This window comes from Strongylocentrotus purpuratus, unplaced genomic scaffold (genome assembly GCF_000002235.5).
Source record: "Strongylocentrotus purpuratus isolate Spur 01 unplaced genomic scaffold, Spur_5.0 spur5_scaffold_9, whole genome shotgun sequence".
Lineage (NCBI taxonomy): Eukaryota > Metazoa > Echinodermata > Echinoidea > Camarodonta > Strongylocentrotidae > Strongylocentrotus > Strongylocentrotus purpuratus.
This window is the reverse complement of record NW_022145615.1, coordinates 15,701,703-15,723,838: the sequence shown is the minus strand read 5'-3', so window position 1 is coordinate 15,723,838 and position 22,136 is coordinate 15,701,703. Positions and strand designations below refer to the sequence as shown.

The following is a 22,136-nucleotide window of genomic DNA, read 5'->3' as shown; positions in this document are numbered from 1 at the left end:
ATTGCATATTTCAAACATAAAATACAGTTACAATTAATTTGACAATATTGAAATACATGTATATATAGTTAATTTGATAAGATTGCTTGGGCAGTAAAAATAAGAAAACAGAATATAACATGAAGTCTGGAAAACGGAGAGGAGAAACATGAAGAAAAAAGTATAAGAGGAAGTTGTAGAAAATGCATGTACATCAAAAAATATAAATAAACAAGAGGACTATAGTATAAATAACATAAGAAAGAATTATTTTTTTAAGTTATGGGGGGGGGGGGGGGAGGAAAAATAAAAGTCTACAATAAAGAACAGATTGAAATAACATTAGGTGAGGAAAATAAATCAGAATTTTGTATCAAACAAAACTATGACTTGACGATCAGGCCGGCAGTACGGACAGTTTGATTCTTCACTAAAATAAAACTTGAACGTTCTTCTTCCTAAAGTACCTCCTATGATTCAAAGTTACTTTTATTACAATGATGTCAAACGTAGTTTAAGAATGACTGAAGTACTCCATATTTATGTAAAACTAGATCATGCGCCAAAAAAAACTGAGTGAGTGGCTTCCCCCGATACGCACTATCGGGATGCTACTTCTCACGCAAGGGCAAGGACTATCACATTCAACATGTTGGCCAAATATCTAGTGGATGTGTTACATTACTGGCGGACTGGTCACAGTTCCTTGAGACTTAGTCTAATCTTATCAATTTACAATCAAATCTAGGCCCATTTACACATCCCAAACATTTTTAAAATCCTTGATTGTTTGGACTACCATGCACTACTGGCAAAAACATAACAGTTTGCTCAAACCAACCTTTTTTTGTTTAAAGGAATAGTGCGCATGCGCCACTTGTCGGTGCCCTGTATTCTTTAACATTGAAGCAAGGAAAGTCGCAAGAGCAAAAAATCAGTGAAACTCCAGCAAGCGTTTAAAAAAAAACGCAATCCATTGCAACTACTTGCGAAACACCGGATGTGAGAAAAATCAATGATTTGGGGTTGCAGTGTAATACAGCTTCTGTTTAGTGCTTTTTTTTTTTAGATGTTTAGTGCACGTAAGAGAAATCATAAACAAATATGAGAGTGTCCCATATATAATATGCTTCTTTGTTGTGTATCTTGATTTAGTTGTGTATCTTGATGTTTTTAGTTTTTCATCACATTTGCAAATATCTTTCTTAAAGGTACTATGTCCCTTTTGCAGCCAACCTCAAATGCAGTAGAAATTAACAGGAATTATGAATATGTCATGTATGTCCTATCTGTGAAATTTAAACCTTAGCAGTGTCCTCATATTCAAATTATGCAAGGAAACCCGTTTACTTGCTAGACTTCACTGTCAGACACTATTGAGTGACTGACTGGCTTTTCTTCTTCGGTGGTAATAACATACATGAAAAGAGTTGTAAAGGGTACATGAGCATTTGTCTACATCAATAACCCACTTCTTGTGATGGCCAAGATTAAACTGATTGAATCTTTGCGCAGCATAAAACGTATGACCATTCGGTACAATTGTCTGAAAATCAAGACTATTACTTTTGGGCTCTATAGCCCTAAAGTCGATTTGACAACTAATAGTCGTTATTTTCCCACTTGAAGACATTTTCAAGCCCCACCTTTTTTAGGGAAGTTCTAAATTAGTATTATCTTTCAAATGCAGTTGGAATTTAACCTTTTCATTTTTTTGGCCTGCAAATGGGACATAGAACCTTTAAAAAGAATGGTATGGTGTCCAAAGTGGTATTCATTATTTTGCGCTTGAGCTCCTCTACCTGTTCGTGACATCGGTTTATGTTTCCCATCTTTATTTATTGCGCAATCTTGAAAACGATTAAATCGCGTATATACTGTCATATTGCGCAATAAAAGAGTCATTTGAAGCATTTTTTTAGTTTTTCATCACATTTGCAAATATCTTTCTTAAAAAGAATGGTATGGTCTCCTAAGTAGTATCATTATGTTGCGCTTGAGCTCCTCTACCTGTTTGCGACATCGATTTATGTTTCTTATCTTTATTTATTGCGCAATCTTGAAAACGATGTGTATAGCTCTCAAATCGCGCATAAACTGTCAAATTGCGCAATTAGAGCCATTTGAGGCGTATTTGTTAGTTTTTCATCACATTTGCAAATGCAAAAGAATTGATGTTGGCTGCAAAAGGGAGATAATATCTTTAAAGAGAAAATAAATAATTTTAAAGTATTTCATGAAAATCAAATGTTCTTATTGCAAATTAAATGAATTAGGCAGGTTTGGAGCAAGACACTTTTCAGTCAATCAGCTATTGGCATTCAATCAATTCATCTGATAATGCTATTCCGCGTTTATATACCCTGTAGTGCTTAAAACATTGACAATGTCTCTAGCACTTTACATATATGTTACTGCCCCAGTCATAGAATTCGGGTTTGCCTGCAGACAGTGTATGCACATTTTTCACTCCCTGGAGAGCATTCCAGACAGGCGCCATTTTACAGACGCACACAATACTGAGCAAACTACATTGAATTTGGTTATATTACAAATCTGTGTTGTGAGGACCCTACGTCACAAAAAATGCATTGTGCAGGGGTGATAGTGTGCAGGGGTGATAGTGAGCACTAAACAAAACAAATCCCCCCCCCCCCCCCTCAACTACCCCCCTTTCCCTAGCTTCTCTTGTGCTGACCGTTCTCTGAAGAGCAGAGGGGGTGATAACGCTTGTTGCATCTGCCTCCCTGATGAGGTAGCATTGGTCCTCTTCACCCGCCCTTTAATCTGTTGCTAAGAACAGATTAAAGGTTTTTATCAAATACAGGATTTACAGAAGAAATGTTCTTCACTGTCTTTTACCCTTAATGTCACCTCAGTTTCCCAAGCTTATCCTTTGCTGACCGTTCTCTGAAGAGCAGAGGGGGTGACAACGCTTGTTGTATCTGCCTCCCTAATGAGGTAGCATTGGTCCTCTTACCCCGCCCTTTCTTCCCCTTTGCAACAGGCTTGGTGTGCTCTTTAGGGGTGTGGATAGGCATCCAGGGGACTGGGTTGTAGTAGCTGGGAATGGCGTAGCTTGCCTTGTCATGGTAGCCTATGTGTGAACACAAGTAGTAAAAAAAAATACAGCATTTTTTAATTAAGCTTCTGATAGTGATGTAAAAAAGCAGTCAACAGCAGACAAACAATCCTCACATTTACAAGTTTGCTGACATGACTGCAAAATTGTTTCAGGTATAACTATGAGCTAACAGTAAATAACTTATTTCTTTAGCAAAACATATAAAAAGGTACCCATGTGTTTTCTGATAGCAGGCAAGGGTTAAAAGATATAACAAAAGAAATTTGGAGTAGGGAGTATCACCCCTTAAGACAAAAATCAATTAGACAAAATAAGTGTTTCAAATCAAGACTTGGCCTGGTATTGGTAAGACTTGGAGAGAGCTCTGAAGGTATCCAAAGGGATAAGCTAGTTGTAGTGATCTCGTCTTGGCCTTGGACACGTTTGCCTTCTTAACCCTATCTAGCCTGGGCTTTTTTGAAACTGCATTGCCTGGGGGGGGGGGCTTCTAAATTGTTAGAGATGCTGAAATGTCTCATGATAGTTGTCAGTTATTTGGAAACATTTATTATTGTTGGTTTAAGGTCAATACCTCGTAAATTCGGGAGTACACATGAGAACTATTTTTCTTAAGCTTTAGGATTTCTTTTAGTATTAATTGTAGTACACCTACATGTACACACAAATTATAAAGCGGTGTGATATTTTTAGGCAAAATTTGAGTGATTCGCCTTACAATTAGCCTTGTTTAAATCGTTCTAGGGGTAACATCGCGTTTTAATACTTGTTTTAATAGTTAGGAAAGAGAATGAATCATTGTAATGTGATTTATAATTTGCTAATGATAGATTTATGATTCAGAAACAAGACAAAGACAATATATTCATTACTTTGCTTTAAAGAAGACAACATTTATTGAAGTATAGAAGTGAAAGAAATAGTTACATGATAAGAGTTTGAACGTGAATCTCAATATTTCTAATTGCTTTACTCTAGTCTCAAACTTGATAAATACTCTTTGAAGGTTACTTAGGTTTGCTTACAAAGAAAGCATTCTAAGAGAAAAGAACATATTACAGATGAAAGTGTAGAAAGTATTAATGCATTTTCCAGTTTAAATAGTTTCAATTATTATTACTATGTGAAAGGAACAATTTGTGTACTTTGAAACAATAGTCATATTTTGTTTTATCTCTGTTATTCACACACAGTAGTTATTCAGCACCACTACTGAGATACTCCCGAGTATTCTGCAGGATGTTAAAGGTACTATGTCCCATTTGCAGGCCCAAAAAATGAAAAAGTTAAATTCTAACAGCATTTGAAAGATAAAACGAATTTAGAACTTCCCTAAAAAAAGGGGACCTGAAAATGTCTTTAAGTGGGAAAATAATATAGTATTAATGACTGCTTTGAGAGAAATGGTTGTTTTTATACGCTCAAGGGAAGGTTAGAATTGTGCTATTGCCCGCGGCGTGCCGAAGGCAATAGCCAAATTGTAATCTTCCCGAGAGCGTATAAAATCAATTATATACCTCACTTAAGAAATCCAGCCATCTGATTGGTCGAAATTGCATTCATAAACTTTAACTATTCCTAAAAAATAGTTCTAAAATCCCAGTAACCATGGTTACCGAAAAAATAGTTCAGTCTTGGTGAAATGGTTTGAGCGATTGAGGATACCGTACGTGTGCAAAGAATTGGTCAGTATTTTCATACAAGACAAGACAATTCCAAGCAAGACAAAAATGGCTAAAGAAACTCTCCCAAGTTTTCAACTTATCAAATGCAAGACTCGCTGACAGCAAGAACAACAAAAAGGGTACGTGAAATTATCCATAAACATGTTCGTTTAGTTGCTGAAAATGCTTAGATCTAGGCCTAGTACTAGTCAGGGTGTCTGATCGCACACCCGATGTTGTGTGCTAATTCTTCCCATAGAGATTGCACGCAATGCAGTCTCTATGCAGTCTATGTGCATTGCCCGACCATGCAAAAAAAGTTTTTTTTTCTTTCAATTCAAGATTCAAACCTTTATCTGTTGTGATCCTGAAGGTGATACTCAATAAGTGAGGTGTCATATGAAAGCGCAGGTTTTTCTCCATATTCCCCACAGGGCCGGCCCACCCCCAAAATTGTAAAAATATCTTGCTTAGACTAGAATCTAGATATAGTCTATACTCTCAAAGATACACTCACGCCTCGGGCAATAGCACAATTGTAACCTTCCCTTGAGCGTATAAAAACAACTATTTCTCTCAAAGCAGTCATTAATACCATACTATTTCTAGAATATTAAAGCAGTCATTAATACTTTTATATGCCAAAAAAAAAAAGAGTCAACTTATGACACCACCTTGGTCTTTATCTAGTTTATCTGCACGGTTGTTTTTTATGAGTGTATCTTTGAGAGTAGACTAACAATTTTTTTTTGTTTTTTGTTTTTTTGTCGAAGATGGGATTCAATCTCTTGCGTACCAACGATGATGTGATTAAAATCACAGCCTTAGACCGCTCGGCCATCGCGCACCGATACAACACTAAGCAGTTTTCTCTGATGTATACATTAAAATGGATTGAAAACGGCTTCGCGTGTTGGATGCTTCGCGGCAGCTCCATTAAACGGGCCCTTCTTTTACTTTTGCAATGCATTGGCATGAACTTAGATCATATCTATCGGCAGATGTTGTTTTTGGAAGTTTATTTCGTCTTCATGTCAACAATGCAAGATAAAATTGTCGGTAAGATCGATCGAGATTCAATTGTATTGAAATTACCGACCAATTCATCGCACACGTACGGTATCCTCGATCGTTCAGACCTTTTTTTAACATGTGAACCGATGAGTATTTCACCAAGACTGAACTAATTTCCCAGTAACCATGGTAACTGGGATTTTAGAACTATTTTTTAAAACTATTACATGGGTTTGGAATTTTACCGGGAATTTTACAGGAATAGTTAAAGTTTATGAATGCAATTTCGACCAATCACATGGCTGGATTTCTTAAGTGAGGTATATAACGACTATTAGTTGTCGAATCGACTTAAGAGCTATAGAGCCAGTAAGTAATACCGGTAGTCTGATTTTCAAACCATTGAACTGAATGGTCGTACGCTTAATGCTGCGCAAAGATTCAATAAGTTTAATTTTGGCCTTTACAAGAAGTGGGTTATTGATGTAGACAAATGCTCATGTACCCTTTACAGCTCATTTTATGTATGTTATTACCAAAGAAGAAAAAAAAAAGCCATTCAGTCACTCAATAGTGTCTGACAGTGAAGTCTAGCAAGTAAACAGATTTTCTTGCAAAATTTGAATTCAAGGACACTGCTAACTATAAATTTTCACAGATAGGACATACATGACATATTCATAATTCCTGCAAAGCTCTTCATAAGATGATGTTGGCTGCAAAAGGGACGTAGTATCTTTAAAAGGAAGCTAACTAAGCTCACACCTCCTTTCGTGGTTATTGTAGCAACGTGGATTTTTGACACGGTCTTATAACATAGATTACTATGGTAATTATTATTCTTTCACTCATTTACTCATTTGCATATTTATGGTAATTTATGGAAGTAAGGTAATAAAGTTCACATTTTTACCCATAAATCATATTATCTTCATATTCAAACATCAGTTTTCACTACATATATTCTTTAGACCATCTGGGATAATGATACCAAAAAAAAAATGAGGGAAACGCTCTCAGCGGTCTCGCCTGCATTACGCAATTCGATATGATGAAAAATTGAAGTTGGAACATTATTTATAGGAAGGGTGGCCCATTAGCAGGCCCCAAAAAACGAAATTCTCTGAATATAGGTTAAGTTTTTGATGTTGACGCCTCCGCCGCCGTCACCGGAAAAGCGGCGCCTAAGTCTCGCTTTTTTGCTACGCAGACGAGACAAAAATTGTATTTTACTGCTACTTAGGTGTCATAAATTGTCACTTAAGTACCGATTTTTAGTGAAATCAGTTGAGTTTTGAACAGTGGTGTTTGAAATGTTGAGAATCAATAGAACAGTTTTTAATACAGCAGCAATTGCAGCCACAGTTTTCCAATTAAATAACCACTAAAAAGAAACCAGTTCAAACCAAGTACAGGTTGCGTAACGTCACCCTGGAAGAAGTGCAACACCACCCCTACCTGAATTCAAAGGGACTCGGTTGTGCCACACATATTGACCAAACTTCATCAAATTACATGTAGGCCCAAATTAGAGTTATATGCAGCTACATGTACAGTTTATGGGACCCACAGCATAAGTCAGACCAGGACAAACTAGACATTCACAACGAGGGACTATGACAGGGAATCGAGTGTTACAAAGATGCTGGAAAATCTAAAATGGGAAACTTTGAAAGTCCGCAGAACCAAAGCCAGACTACCTGCATTGTATAATGAAACACATTACACATTACACACAAATTAACACCCAGCAACATATCGACTTATCTTCTCATTTGAAAATGGCGCTACAGTACGTACTTTATACTCTTTGCATTGCAGCTTTTTTGCATATTTATCAGGTGGGCTGTATCTAATACAGACCACCTTATAATTTTGTTAAAATTGCCTTTATCAGGTGGGCTGTATATCATACAGACCACCTTATATTTTTGTTAAAATTGCTTTTATTATTTATTATCAGGTGGGCTGTATATCATACATATTTTATTTACTTTATTATTACACTATTTTCGCTTGATCCATTACTTTTTGTGTGTAATCCCTATGGGAGATGACTTTTTGTTAAATTTGGATTCTACATTCCTATCTTTTGCGAGCAATAACGCCGTTATTTCTGCTTGGATTTTGTTGATTTTTGAATATGTTGTAGCTGAGAATATATGATATCTTAACCATCCCTCATTTTTTCAATAAGATGTCACGATCACGCTCATGATTAAGATCATCATCAATATCATCATGATCATCATCATTATCATCATGATCATCATTCTCATAATGATGATAATCATCATCATCATTATTATCATCATCATCATCATCATTATTATCATCATCATCATCATCATGACCATCGTCATCATGATCATCAATTTCGTTCACATCATGAATCTACATGACCTTGTCTTTTTAGCAGTATCTCGCTTATTTTTGCTCTATTTTGTCTCAAATTTTAGTTGACCAGCCCACCTATACTTGTTCCAAACAAGTATTATATGTCTAGTTTCATTTCATTTCATTTATCTTCCACATTAAAAACCAGAAAAATATACAAGATAACAGAATACATTGTACACATTTGAAACACAGAGCAAATGAAAAACAGATACATAAGCATAAAAGAACAATGAAAATCTACATCAGTTAACAAACATCAACATTAAAACATAAAAAGGTAAGTAATGTAGATGGGGCTAGAAAAAGCGAAGCTTATCGAGTCTAGCCCCGGTAGCAATGAACGGGAAGTCCACCCTGAGAATGTGTGTGGCCAAGTAAAGGCGGAGAAAACCCATCCTCAGGGTGGACTCTACCTTCAAATGTCTGGTTTTATAATTAGATTAAATTGACCCGATGATAACATAATTTTGATTTGAAACATAATAATAATTATTTTTAAATTGATATGACTATTGAGAATTGCAAAGATATTGTTTATATTTCAACTTAAATTGTCCTAATGATGCAGATTGTTTGAGACTGTCATCTAAAGGAGACCAAGTGAGGTAACCCTGATACTTCACACTTCTTTGGCCAGTAGCAGTTCTGTAATAAATGCTATGCAAATTCTTGGAGTTATGGGTGTTATAACAATGTACATCACTGTTGCATCTAAACCAGTTTTGAAGTGAGTTTGGTAATAGTCCCTTTTCAGACCTGTACATAAATTTTCCCAGTTGTAACCTACCTAATTCATATAAAGTCAAAACCCTTAATTGTTTAAAGATATTGTTAGTATAGGCCAAATAATGAGACTTGGCAACTATGCGTATTACACGTTTTGGCAACAAATGTAAACGATTTAACAATGTATTTGATGCATTTATCCATAGCATATTACCATATTGTAAATGAGGAAGAATTAATGAAATGTATAGCAAAAGCAGTACCTTTGACGGTAAATTTCAGTTTTGACATTTAAACTCCAGTAATTCTTGAGATCTGCAATGCAATATCATTAATATGTAAAGACCATGATAACTTGTCATCAATATTAACTCCCAAGAAGCGGGCACTATGTACTTGCTTTATGGGCTCTAGTGAATCAACAAACTTAAGAGTAAGTAAGTTCTTATCATATTGTTTATTCAATGGTGCAAAATGCATAAAATTTGTTTTCTCAATGTTTATCCTTAACCCATTCACTTTGTACCAAATATTAACCTTTTGTATTTCTTTATTCATATTATGGACAAGAGTATCTAGTTTCTTCTCGCTTAAAGAGACATTGGTATTAAAGTTGAGGAAACATTTGGCAAATCATTTATAATATAGAATAAACAACAGTGGCCCAATTATTGACCCTTAAGTTGGGGCACTCCGCATATAACTTCTTTTTCAAATGAAGTTGCATTATCATAAACAACATATTGTTTTCTTTCCTTTAAATAATCATTTATCCACTGTAATGGCAAACCCCTCACACCATAGTACTCCAATTTGGATAATAAGGCTTGATGATTAATTGAGTCAAAAGCTTTTGAGATATCCAATGACAAACAGAGTGAATGTTTGCCATCATCAAGGGAAGTAAGTACTTGGTCCAAAAAATACGTCAAGGCCAATATAGTTGAATGACCAGATCTGAAGCCATATTGAAAATTTGACAAAATCCCTTGTTTCTCAATGTAGGACAATAATCAAGAGTAAAATAATTTTTCCAAGATTTTGGAGAAAACGGGCAAGAGTGACACCGGTCTATAATTACAAAACTGATCGAGAGAGCCTTTCTTGTAGATCGGAGTCACCCTCGCCAGCTTCATACTGTGAGGGAATTTACCAGTGGAGAGGGAAAGGTTAAAAATATGTACAAGTGGAGCAAGAATGAAATAGATCGATTCTTTAATGACAGAAACAGTTAAATTATCATGACCAGGACTTTTACCTATTTTCAGTGCCTTCACTATATCTATAATTTCATGACCTTCTATTGGTTTCAGAAACATTGACTGTTGATATTGACCATTCATATAAGATCTACACTTCAGCATGTCAATATTACTTGTATCTGTGAACATTGTCCCAATGCTTATGAAATATTCATTGAATTTGTTTGCAATATCAACAGGATCTGTAAGTTTCTTATTATTTTCATCACGAAAACAGTCTTGGTTGTTTCTTTTGATTCCCATATTCAACATATTGTTAATAATATTCCAGGTTCGTTTACTGCAATTACTTTCTTCAAACTGCTTTGCATAGTAAGATTCTTTTGACCCTCGAATAATTGAAGTTAAAGTATTTCGATACTGTCGGTATACTTTTTTCCTGTATGCAGAAGGGTTCTTCAAATACTTTTTGTATAGCTCTATCTTTTTCTTACATGATTTCAATATTGCTATTCCAATCCATGGTTTAGATTCCCTTTTTCTGCAATGCTTTTCTTTCAAAGGAAAACAAGAATTCTGTATGATATTAAATTCACTGAGAAATACTTCATAAGCTCTGTCAAATGACTCTTCATGCATCACATATTCCCAAGAATGTTCAGTCAGGGCAACCCTAAATTTTTCAAAGTTTGAGCAAGACATGTCTCTTGTACAAGTTATATTACATTGATCACGCTTAAGCCATTCACTAAGTTTTGACCGATTGAATACAAAAATTGGAAGGTGGTCTGAAATGTCTGCCAGTAAAATACCGCTTTTTAACACTAGACTTGTGTCATTGACAAAAATATTGTCAATAAGAGTTGAACTTGACTGAACAACAACAACCACTGAACTGATAAGATTTTTAAGCAACTACACAAAGGTTGATATTTAAAAACTAGATATCTTTGAAACAATGATATTTCCACCTTTCAATTAACATCAAATACTCCACTTTTGAAATTGATCATGTCTGGTGACATGGAGCGTAATCCGGGACCTGAACATTCAAATTTGTTACGTCATACACTCAATTGTCTACTACTAAATGCCTGTTCCCTTGGTAATAAACTGAATGACCTGAAAGTGAGAGTTACTTCCGAAGAAATAGATGGATGAACTCTGATTCCTGCGATGGTGAAATTTGTAAAAGAACGCAATCACAACGGAGGAGGTGTACTTTTTGCATGAAAACGATTCATCGCCCCGAATTTGAGATTCCCAGCTGCGAGTTGTTATGGGTTCAATTAAGTTTACCACGAAATGAAGGCAAGCTCTTTTTGGGTGTATGCTATCGTCCCCCATCATCTAATGCTACCGTCTGTGATGCACTAAATAAGTCCTTTGTTCTTATCACCCCACATTTTTCTTCTTTCAAATCCATCATTTTATGCAGTGGTTTCCATATATTCATAACTCGGTTCCATTTGAATTGGACTGTAGTCTTGTGCCACAGTTGCTTCCTAGGGTTTTCCATCACTTTCACAAAGCAGATAACGTAGATTTACAGAAAACAATTGAATGTATTCCATGGAATCTATTTATTGATGAAGAGAGCATTGATAACACATGTGAACTTCACACTTGTGTTGCAGGCAGCAATCAAAGATGTATTTATCAAAGGAAATAGAATGTCCAGAAGAAAGAGAATAGCTTACAGAAGAGCTTACAGGAAAGCAAAGAAAGCAAATAATCATATACTTTACATGTAAAGAGGATTTCCATAACAATGAAACACCTTGCTCTATTGTGTACGCTCCAAGACATTTAAATGCCATTACCAAATCATGCACGCCTAAGTCTTGCCAGTATCATTCTTTGAGTATTTAAATAGAGGAACAGCTGAAAAGTCTTTTATCTATTCACACATTGAAAAGTGATCGTTATAACTTTCACTGATTGTGCATATATTAAGATGCATGATTTTTCACGTCAGTACTTACGTCGGTCACGTGACCAATTTTTTTTAGATCAGGTGATTAAACAGGTAATAAATTCACAGTGCGCGAAAATCTGATACAAAGAATAACATGAGGATGACAGAAATAAAAAGTTAAAATGATAAAACAAAAAATAACATAAGAAAAGGTGATAGAAGAATAAACAAAGGATAACATAAGGAAAGACAGAAAGAGAAAGTGATATACACTGTATAATGATAAAGACAAAGAATTACATTGGAGGTGGTGGTAGAAGGTCGAAACAAAGAATAACATAAGGAAAGATAGAAAGAGGAAGTGATATAATGATGAAACAAAGAATAACATAAGTAAAAGCAAAAAGATAAAGTGATAGAATGGTAAAACACAGAATAACATAAGAGAAGGTGATAGAAGGAAGAAACAAAAAATAACATAAGGTAAGATAGAAAGAGGAAATGATATAATGATTAAACAAAGAATGACATAAGGAAAGACAGAAAGAGTAAGTGATAGAATGCATGGTAAAACGAAGAATAACATAAGAGAAGGTGATAGAAGGAAGAAACAAAGAATAACATAAGGAAAGATAGAAAGAGAAAGTGAAGGATTTTATAACGAAGAATAACATAAGAGAAGGTGATAGAAGGAAGAAACAAAGAATAACATAAGGACAGATAGAAAGAGGAAGTGATAGAATGATACACAGAATAATATAAGGAAAGACAGAAAGAGAAAGTGATTGAATGAAAAAAACAAAGAATAACAAAAGAGAAGGTGATAGAAGGAAGAAACAAAGAATAACATAAGGAGAGACAGAAAGTGATAGAATGATAAAACAAAGAATAACATAAGAGAAGATGATAGAAAGAAGAAACAAAGAATAACATAAGGAAAGATAGAAAGAGGAAATGATAGAATGATAAAAACAAAGAATAAAATAAGAGAAGGTGGTAGAAGGACGAAGAAACAAAAAATAACATAAGAAAAGGTGACAGAAGTAGAAACAAAAGATAGCAAGAGGAAATAATAGAATAATAAAAACAAAGAACAACAACAAAAGAAGGTGATAAAACTACACTCATGTTGACGTTTTCACGGCGACGGCGACGGCGACGGCGATTGCCCGGAAATTGCCCGACTCCTGTCGGGTGATTTGGAAGGGAACGTGGGCCCAGAAGCTCACGCATGCGCAGGGTATAAATATGACGTCACGCGTAGTAGCTCACGTCGCGTGCCTTAAATCGAAAGCTCGCTATTATAGTTGATCAACACGATTGTTATTCTGGGGCATCACAGTAACGAGGCCATTGCTTAGCCACTGAATCATGACTGTATGTTTGATATTTTCAGGAAGTATTTCCCAACTGTAATATCATTAATAATAATTTAAACATTATTTAAAGCGATGTTTGCTGCATTCAGCACGAGAAAATACTAATATTTTCATTTATAAATTGTCCAAACTTGCACTTGAATGCAACACACACACACACACACACACACACATAACGCTGTTTTGCTTGGCAACTCAACCAAAATGGCGACTTATACGGTGTCTGCCCATTGCAAGCTCGATACAAACATTTTTTTTTTTTTTTTTAATTTTTTCTACGTCAAAATGCTGTTCATTCAAATCAGGTTCTGAAGGTTCTAAAACTCATTTTAAAAGGTGCTGTATTTTAAAGCAAACATTTCTTGCAAACATTCAGTGTAAATATGTTAAAAAAGATGATAATAAACTAGTCTTTTATCATATTAATGTTTTGTATTGACCACAAAAAAAATGTACCGTAAATCTCTGTGTAACACTTACAATGCAGAAATGTCCTCATATTAGGACCTACATGAGTGTATACTTTATTTACAAGTACAGTGTAGGTAGGTTTTTGTTGTTGTGTTTTTGTTATCATCAATGTTTTATTCTTTTTGAGAATATTTACACCTTTTAATTTTTTTCCCTTTTTACTATTTGTAAATTCGCACTATCAATAAATCTCTATAGAAGTTTTTTTATTGAAGTAGTGATCAACATTCAAGGGCAACTGACTGACGTGCGGTATATGCAACACACACAGAAACAAACGTACTAATAGTTTTTGAGAAAGAAAACAAAATATTTCTGGGAAAAACATAATGGTTTGCAGCTCTATCGGTGCATTCAAGGAATAAATCTGGCCAGGTACACCTTGGTGGAGTGTGGCAAATGTAGATAAATGTCTTGCTAAAGAAGCTTAGAGCTGCGGCAGAAATTTGAACCCTGTACCTTGTGGTGCACAGTATGGAGACTTATCCACTAGACTACAACATCTCTACAAAATGTAAAACTTTTAAAAGCACGCAGTGACAAACCCTGCATCGTGCATGAAATAAATTGGCCTTGGACCAATCACTCTGACAGGGTAAGAAACTCAACACTATCGTGTTTACTATCATTAGAGATATTCGCCAAAGCACCGCATTTGACAGCTTTTTACTTTGTAAGAGCGATATACAAAAGAAGTTAGTGAATGTGATCCTAAACAGAATGTACACAAATGAATGTGTAAGAGTTTGATATTATAGTGTATTTTGAAGAGGTTGTTTTTTATAGGGTGTAAATCCATTCTTATTTTTAGGTGATTTGATGCAGTCTATACTAAAAGTATCCCATCCCCCCCCCCCTTCCTAACAAAAAGGATAAAACAGTGAAAATATATCAGTTATTACATATTTGTTTTGCATTTTCGTGTTTTTTTAAATTGAAATTTGCCTAGAAGAAAAATGATATTAATGAGCCAATCTGTTTGAAGGCAGTAACACTACATTTACACATTCATGTTAAAGGTGAAATTCAAAGAAGATCACAAATATGTCAACTAATGTATCACTAGAAACTGGTAAGCTAACAGATGGCCATCGGACAAGTTTTAGGTTAACTACATATCGGGTGATTTATAAAAAATACAAATAGAACCACCTCCATAGCAGCTGGGATATACGAGAGATTCGTCGGAAAAATAACGATGTTTTAATGACGTAACTATATGGACCAACACTGCCCAAGCAGACGACATCCCATAGAGAATGAACATAATTGCAAAGCTACTATTTCTCAAATTATAATGAGTTTAGTGTCATATAAATGTAATGGCATGTCAAACCATTCAAAAGGAGATATGAACCGATTCTGATAACTAAAATCTTTTGCTTGTAAATACACAGGATAGGGGTTAATTAACAATCAAAGAAACCAGACTTTCAAATTGAAAAACCCCTGGAATGATATTAAGGACGGCATTTGTTCCCCCTTGAAACGCCGAACATACTTTAAACTTATATCTTACTACTCCACAGTATTGTCATAATAACAATAATATCAATTTTTGATGCAGTTTGAATATATGCAATACTAGCAGGACCCGCGGAAATCCGCGGGATTCTAGAGGGGGGCGAGGGGTGTAAATAGATATATAGGGACTCTCTAAATTAAAACCACCAAGAACTTTATTTGCCATTCATAAAAACAAAACTCTACCGGTAGTTATTCTTTAAGCCTCTTTCACACTGTAACTGCGTAGAGTTGCGTAGTGTTGCGTACCGACTACACATAAATTAGGCTGCATATTAATGGAAAAATGTTGCTTCACTTTAGTCCTTGCGTAGGTTATGCGTAGGCTGGCATACAGGTTTGCTTACGGTTGCTTACTGTGTGGAAAGCTTTTACTGCTTCACTTTAGTCCTTGCGTAGGTTATGCGTAGGCTGGCGTACAGGTTTGCTTACGGTTGCTTACTGTGTGGAAAGCTTTTACTGCTTTGTCGATCTGGCGTAGGGTAGCGTGCTGTTGCGTAGGCATGGCGTACAGTAGCGTAGTGTTGCGTACTTTCTGTGTCTAGTTTCTACGCCGAAAGTACACGAAAAAAATTAAACATGTTGAATTGTTTGCGTCCATCTTGCGTACCCCTTTGCCTCCCTCAGCATATAGTAACGTAGGCCAGCGTAGTTGTTACACAACACTACGCAAATCTTCGTATGGACCCCACGCCAATTAGTGACCTGCCAGTGTCACAAATAAAGTATTAAAAATATGCTCATCTGACCCTAATTAAATGCCTAAAACCCCTGAGCTTTCGGGGGTTTATAGCCCCTTGAAACCCGTGGACCCCACGCCTATATACACTCAACCCGCTGCGATCTAACTGACCCCCCCCCCCCCCCCCCCCCCCCCACTTTGAAAAACGTTTCTTGGAGCCTTCATGTAACATGCAAGAATGGTGCATGGTGATGCAGATTATTTTCTGCACACCCCCCCCCCCCCCCTCCCCCCAAACAATTTTACTCATTACGCAACTGACTGTTTTGCAATGCATAAAGTCACATGCTACTGTCTTCTTCCAGTAAAGTGCCACTTCATGGTGATGAAGATAATCTGGTTGATATTGAACTATTAATATGCAAATGTACAATTCATTACCTTATTTAATGCTTTCTTGTAATTTACTGTAAATATAAGAAACAAATTTATGGCACTTCGGCCCGCACGCTGTTGTGTGGACGGGTTCTTTGATGGATGGATAGACGTATGTGTACTTGTATAGTTGTACGAATATTGGCCTGCTTGGCCCCCATACTCTTCGACTCTAGCGCAGCTCACTCAGTCAAAGCACCGTGTATACTGTATACTGTGTACGTGTGTTGACTGAAGTTAGCTTGCGACTGAGCTGTCAGTCCAATGGTTTTCTTGTGAAAACTTTCCTTTAGAAAATGATAATCAAAATTCAGTAAACATGGCCGTAATAATCACAAAATAAGCTTTGATTTCATACCTCCATTCACGAAAACTGTATAAAAATCGCGGCAATCATGATGGAAATAGGTCTGTAAGTTTGGACGTCGACGGGAATTAGCCCCGTGTATCTCTCTGGCCTGTGCAGCTAGTACAAAGCACATCCCATAGCAAGATGGTTTACTCACGGTAATCCAACCCTTTGCATAAAGCATTTAATACGCAACATAATGTGAGTTGATGGTCATCTGTTGTGTGTCTCTTTGATACGGATGTAATGTTGAATATGCATGAGGTATCTCTGTCGTCACGCATATCATGTCTGTTTTCGCCGTGGACATCGACACGGAGGAGGACCTCGGGCGGAGTATATCCAATTCCACAGAGTAGACTCTCCCCCGGACGATGGCACCGGGCACCGGGACCCCGAGGGGAGGGTTCAGGAGGAGATAGCTGCACCAACTTCGGTCGGCGATCTCATTAAAAAACAATAGAATACAAAGGCTCGCGGAGACGTCATGCCCCTCGCGGTGTCTTAGCGTATTACTTATAGTGATGTTTTTGAATTTATATTTCCCAATGTATTTTAAACATTTGTACAAACGTATTTATGTCATTTAAAAAAAAGGAATATTTGTAAAATCATTGCAATTCGGCTATGCCGCAATGATGTTTTTCATTAATAAACCAGTTATCTATCTATCTATCTATCTAACATACCCCGGTGTGTGTAGCTCAATATACAATGGCGTCTTATTTTGTTTACAAGCGACAGATTCCTTTATTTTTGTATCGCTGCATTTGTTATCAAAATAAAACCATGCGCAGGGTTTAGAGTGAGGCAATAGATTACACCTAATAAAACAGCAATCACTGAAGGGAAGTTCTTAATAAGTATTATCTTTAAAATGCTGTTGAAATTTAACCATTTCATTTGGTTTGGCCTGCAAATGTGGCATAGTACCTTAAATGTATCACAATGTCATCTTACCACACTATTGGTGCAGTTGTTATGTACATTTTGTGTGCAAATTAGAGATATTCATCACTGTATGGCTGAATGAGCACAGATTAAAGACAAAATGGCCTGATTCAAAAGTCACAAGACATTGTGTGTGCCTGACTGCCAGTACATTGTTGTGAAACAGCACATGACTGAATGCATTGATTATGGTTTATGAAATAATACTGTTTGATATTCAATTATAAGTATCATATTCCATCCATTTTTATTTTTGAATGGCAAATGCATTATTTGCAATTGTAAAACAGTCATGGTCTCTTTGACATTATTACTGACATCTAATGACATCTAATGTCAAAGAGACCATGAAAGAGCTAGATTTGTCCATCTAGGCCTAGGCCCTCTCAGCTCCCCGTCCGGTTCCTGAGCTACCACCGTCATAATTCTATTGAAAATCGTGCGCGTGCGGGTAGTGCTACGATCGGCAGCGCATATATGCAATCTCTAAATCGCGGCTGGAATGGCATGCAATATCTGTTGCCATGCCAGAGCCATCCTCTTTCAGGTACTACTTTGAGTTTTCATATTTCATTTAGAGATTTCAAACAACTTATTTAAAAAGTGGAAAACCTTTAGAATGATCAGCAATCAGAATGAATGATACTTGGAATTTTTTCGTCCCGAGGCGTGCAAAACCCTAAAAGTTTTAAATATCAAAGGATTTCCTTACTCAAATTATAATATAAACGATTATGCTGTGGCAATTATTTGTATTGTATAGCAGCACAAAAGTGATGTGCATTGTTTTGATGTGGTCCCATTCACACACTTATATAATGCTCCTTTAAGTTGGGTTTGTGAATGGTGCATAAGGCAGTAACTTTGACTGGTTTACCTTTGACAGAGCCCTGAGGATAGCCAAATCGAGTAGCTAGGGGAAATGGTCTCGTCTTGGCCTCTTCTTTCCACTTCAGGTATGCATCTTCCGCCTCTTCTTTCCTCCTCCTTTCGGCTTCTTCTTCAGCACTTTGTTCTTCCTTCTCCTTCTTCTCCTTCATCTCTTTTTCAGCCTTCTTCTTGCTCCTCCATTCTCCATAGTTCTCCTTCAAAATAAGGGAAGATGAAAGGTGATTTCTTATTCTGGCAATTGCAGAAAACAGAATCTCACAGATTTAAACAACACTATTTTAAAGACTACAAAGAATGATAATACAATCACAAAGGTTCATTTTAAGTGACATCTTTCAATGGGAGATGACAAAGGTTGGTCTCTTGATTTGATCAAATTTTGATTAGAAATGAGAAAGATATTTATTTTTGAAGTTGCACTCAGTTAAAAACAAATTGGCAACACAGCCAATACTATGACATATTTTGCATTGAAATTTGCAAGCTCCCCTGCTATTTGCCCTGTACTTAAAAACTTCAAAAATCTATACTTTCCGTAAAGCCCCACTGCACTACTCATAGCTACTTACGCCCTCTATGTAGCAAACAATGCCTAAGCAGTAATAATAATAATAATGAACGTTATTTGTATAGCGCATATCACTAACACCATGATAGTCCCTATGCGCAGTGACAGTTGGTTCCTTTTGCCTATGTCAATTTAGAGCTGATAACCACCTGTCAGTAAGAAAATTTGCAATGATACGTTCACCCTAAATATAATTATTTCGAAGATGTTTTTATACAACCCCTGTATGAATCATCTTTTCCCTTACCAATCAGTAAGAAAACGAAAGTTTATAAAATTGGAGAGGAGCTTGCAAGAAATGTCACAGTGTTGCCAATTTGTGTTTCAATGATGACAACTTTGAAAATTCATAACTTTCTTATTTCTAGTCGGTTTTTGCTCAAACTTTCACTGACCTTTTTCTCTCAATTTCCTGCTTTTATTAAAAGCAACTTAATATCAGGGTGGACTTCCCCTTTAACACTCACCTTTGCTTTCTCCTGTACTCTTCTATTCTCTTCTGCTTCAAGTTGTTTCTTTGTCTTCTCTAGCCTCCAGTTGGCTTTTCTCGATTCTTGCTCCTTAGTTGTTCTTTCCTCAATCCACATGTTGACCTTGACCTCAATGACCTTAGCTTTCTCCACCTTCATCTTCTTCTCTTCTGCAATCTTCAGCTGTTTCTCCCTCTGCAGCTTGGCCTATACTCGATAAAGAGAGAAAAGAAGAGAAGAGAGTGAGAGTGAGAAAGTGAGAGTGAGAAAGGGGGAGGAAGGAGAGGGAGAGTAAGAGAGAGAGGGAGAGAGAGAGAGGGAGAGTAAGAGAGAGAGGGAGAGTGAGAGAGGGGGAAGGGGTAGGAGAGGCTGGAGAGAGAGAGAGAGAGAGAGAGAAAGATAGAGAGACAGAGTGACAGAAAGGGAGAGAAAGGGAGAGAAAGGGAGGAGAGTAGGGGAAGGAGGAAGAGAGGGAGAGAGAGAGAGAGAGAGAGAAGAGAGTGAGAGAGAAAGGGGGAAGGAAGAGAAAGGAGAGAGAGAGAGATGGAAAAGGGAGAGGGGGAGAGAGAGGGGGGGGGGAGAGAAGATTCAGAATATGGTGAAAAAATAAGGATCACGACACCTCACCAACAGCTTAGGTAAAGATAATATACTCTCAATTTGTGGTCATAAAGGGTGCTAGAAATTCTAGCACCAACTTAAATAATATTTTACATCAAATACCACGCTTTAAACAAAATGAAGTTAGCAAAACAATATGTGGCAAATGCTGGAAGCCCCCCCCCCCCCCCTACATTTGTTTGTGATTATTTTTCACCGCTAAAGAATCTTGTGCTGAAATTTTACGACTTTTCTTTTGAGTCTTGCGCATCAAGTTAGAATTAAAATAAAACAAAAACAATAAAATATATAAAATTTAAAAAAACAAGGAAATACATAAGGAATAACCTGGCTATTCCAATTTTCTTTTGATATTACTATCCCTAATGGTCTAAAGAATATATGTACCGGTGGTGAATATTAATGTTTAAATATGAAGAATATATGATTTACGATTATTTTTCAACGCTAAAGAATCTTGTGCTAAAATTTTCCGACTTTTCTTTCGAGTCTTGCGCATCAAGTTAGAATTAAAATAAAACAACAAAAACAATAAAATACATAAATTTAAAAAAAAAGGAAATACATAAGGAATAACCTGGCTATTCCTATTTTCTTTTGATATTAATAATAATAATAATAATAATTACATTTATAGGGCGCTTTATACAGATGTTTCTAAGCACACAGGTGGTACTGTCTAACTTTTAATTATTCAACATGTTTAATACCTTAAAAGCAACAAAGTTAAATGAAATATTACTAATACAATGCAATACAATACAATTGAGTTGAATGGAGTTAACTACTTGTGTGCGCCTCCAGTAAACTATAACTGATTAAAAAGGTGGGTTTTGAGAAGGGTTTTGAATGATTGGATGGATGGGGCATTTTGAATATGGGGTGGGAGTTTTTTCCAGAGGGCGGGGGCAATCGATGAAAAGGCACGGTCACCATAACAGGTTTTTGTTCGTGGGCCGTGAATTAATTGCATGGAGGAAGATGAACGGAGGGATCTGGCAGAAGAGGAGGATCGAAGGGAGACTAGGTCAAGAAGATATTTAGGGGCAAGGTTATGTGTTATTTTGTACAAAAGAAGTAGGATTTTGAAAGTAATGCGAGAATGGACCGGTAGCCAATGAAGTGAGCGAAGAACGGGTGATATATGGTCATATTTCCTACTTAATGTGATCAATCTAGCTGCTGAATTTTGGATGCGCTGGAGAGGAGATATATGAGAAATTGGGAGGCCGGCAAGGAGGGAGTTGCAATAGTCCAGATGGGAAGAGACGAAGGCGTGGACAAGTCTTTCAGTGGAGGCTTTGTCAAACAGTCGCCTGATCTTTCCAATTTTGTAGATGCCCCAAGATGCAGATTTGCAGACGTTTTTGATGTGCTTTTGAAGAGTAAGGTCTTTGTCCAATGTGATGCCCAGGTCTCTAACATATTCAGAGGTCTTTAGTACACCCTCGTCGGTTGTCAGAACTTATAGAGGCACTGTGCTCCTGAACTGTGAGGAAAAATGGATCAGTTCTGACTTTTTCATTAAGACGGAGTCTGTTATTGGCTGACCAGACCTTGATGTCTAAAAGAAGACAATCTTTTAGGGAATTAACAGCATCGACTTTACCACGAGGTGACATAGTTAAATAAATTTGAGTGTCATCTGCATACATAGCGTAGTTCACACCCTGATGACGAGTGATGGTTCTTGCGAGAGGACCAGTGTAAAGAAGAAACAGCAAAGGGCCGACGACGGAGCCTTGAGAAACTCCGCAGTGGAAAGCAAGTGGAGCTGAGCAGGTCCCGTTGATTATTATCTTCTGTGTAC

The 22,136-nt window shown here is 36.6% G+C and overlaps 1 protein-coding gene across 1 annotated transcript; it reads right to left on the bottom strand.

Annotated features, from left to right (window-relative positions):
* Nucleotides 1-1,938: 1,938 nt before the first annotated feature.
* LOC115920632 (coiled-coil domain-containing protein 34-like) lies at nt 1,939-19,948 on the bottom strand. Its single transcript, XM_030976890.1, has 3 exons — nt 19,703-19,948; nt 18,654-18,861; nt 1,939-3,076 (listed from the first exon to the last, which is right to left on the bottom strand). The coding sequence occupies exons 1-3, from the start codon at nt 19,862-19,864 to the stop codon at nt 2,850-2,852; spliced, it is 597 nt and encodes a 198-aa protein (XP_030832750.1). The 5' UTR covers nt 19,865-19,948; the 3' UTR covers nt 1,939-2,849.
* Between the last annotated feature and the right edge of the window lie 2,188 nt (nt 19,949-22,136).

Bases quoted from the DNA above. Each gene is read 5' to 3' on its own strand.
- LOC115920632 (XM_030976890.1), bottom strand. From the start codon at position 19,864: ATGAAGGTGGAGAAAGCTAAGGTCATTGAGGTCAAGGTCAACATGTGG. The intron at 18,862-19,702 runs GTGAGTGTTAAA...CTTATTTTGAAG, and splicing joins GAGTACAGGAGAAAGCAAAG to GAGAACTATGGAGAATGGAG. The intron at 3,077-18,653 runs GTAAACCAGTCA...GTTCACACATAG, and splicing joins TCCTCAGGGCTCTGTCAAAG to GCTACCATGACAAGGCAAGC.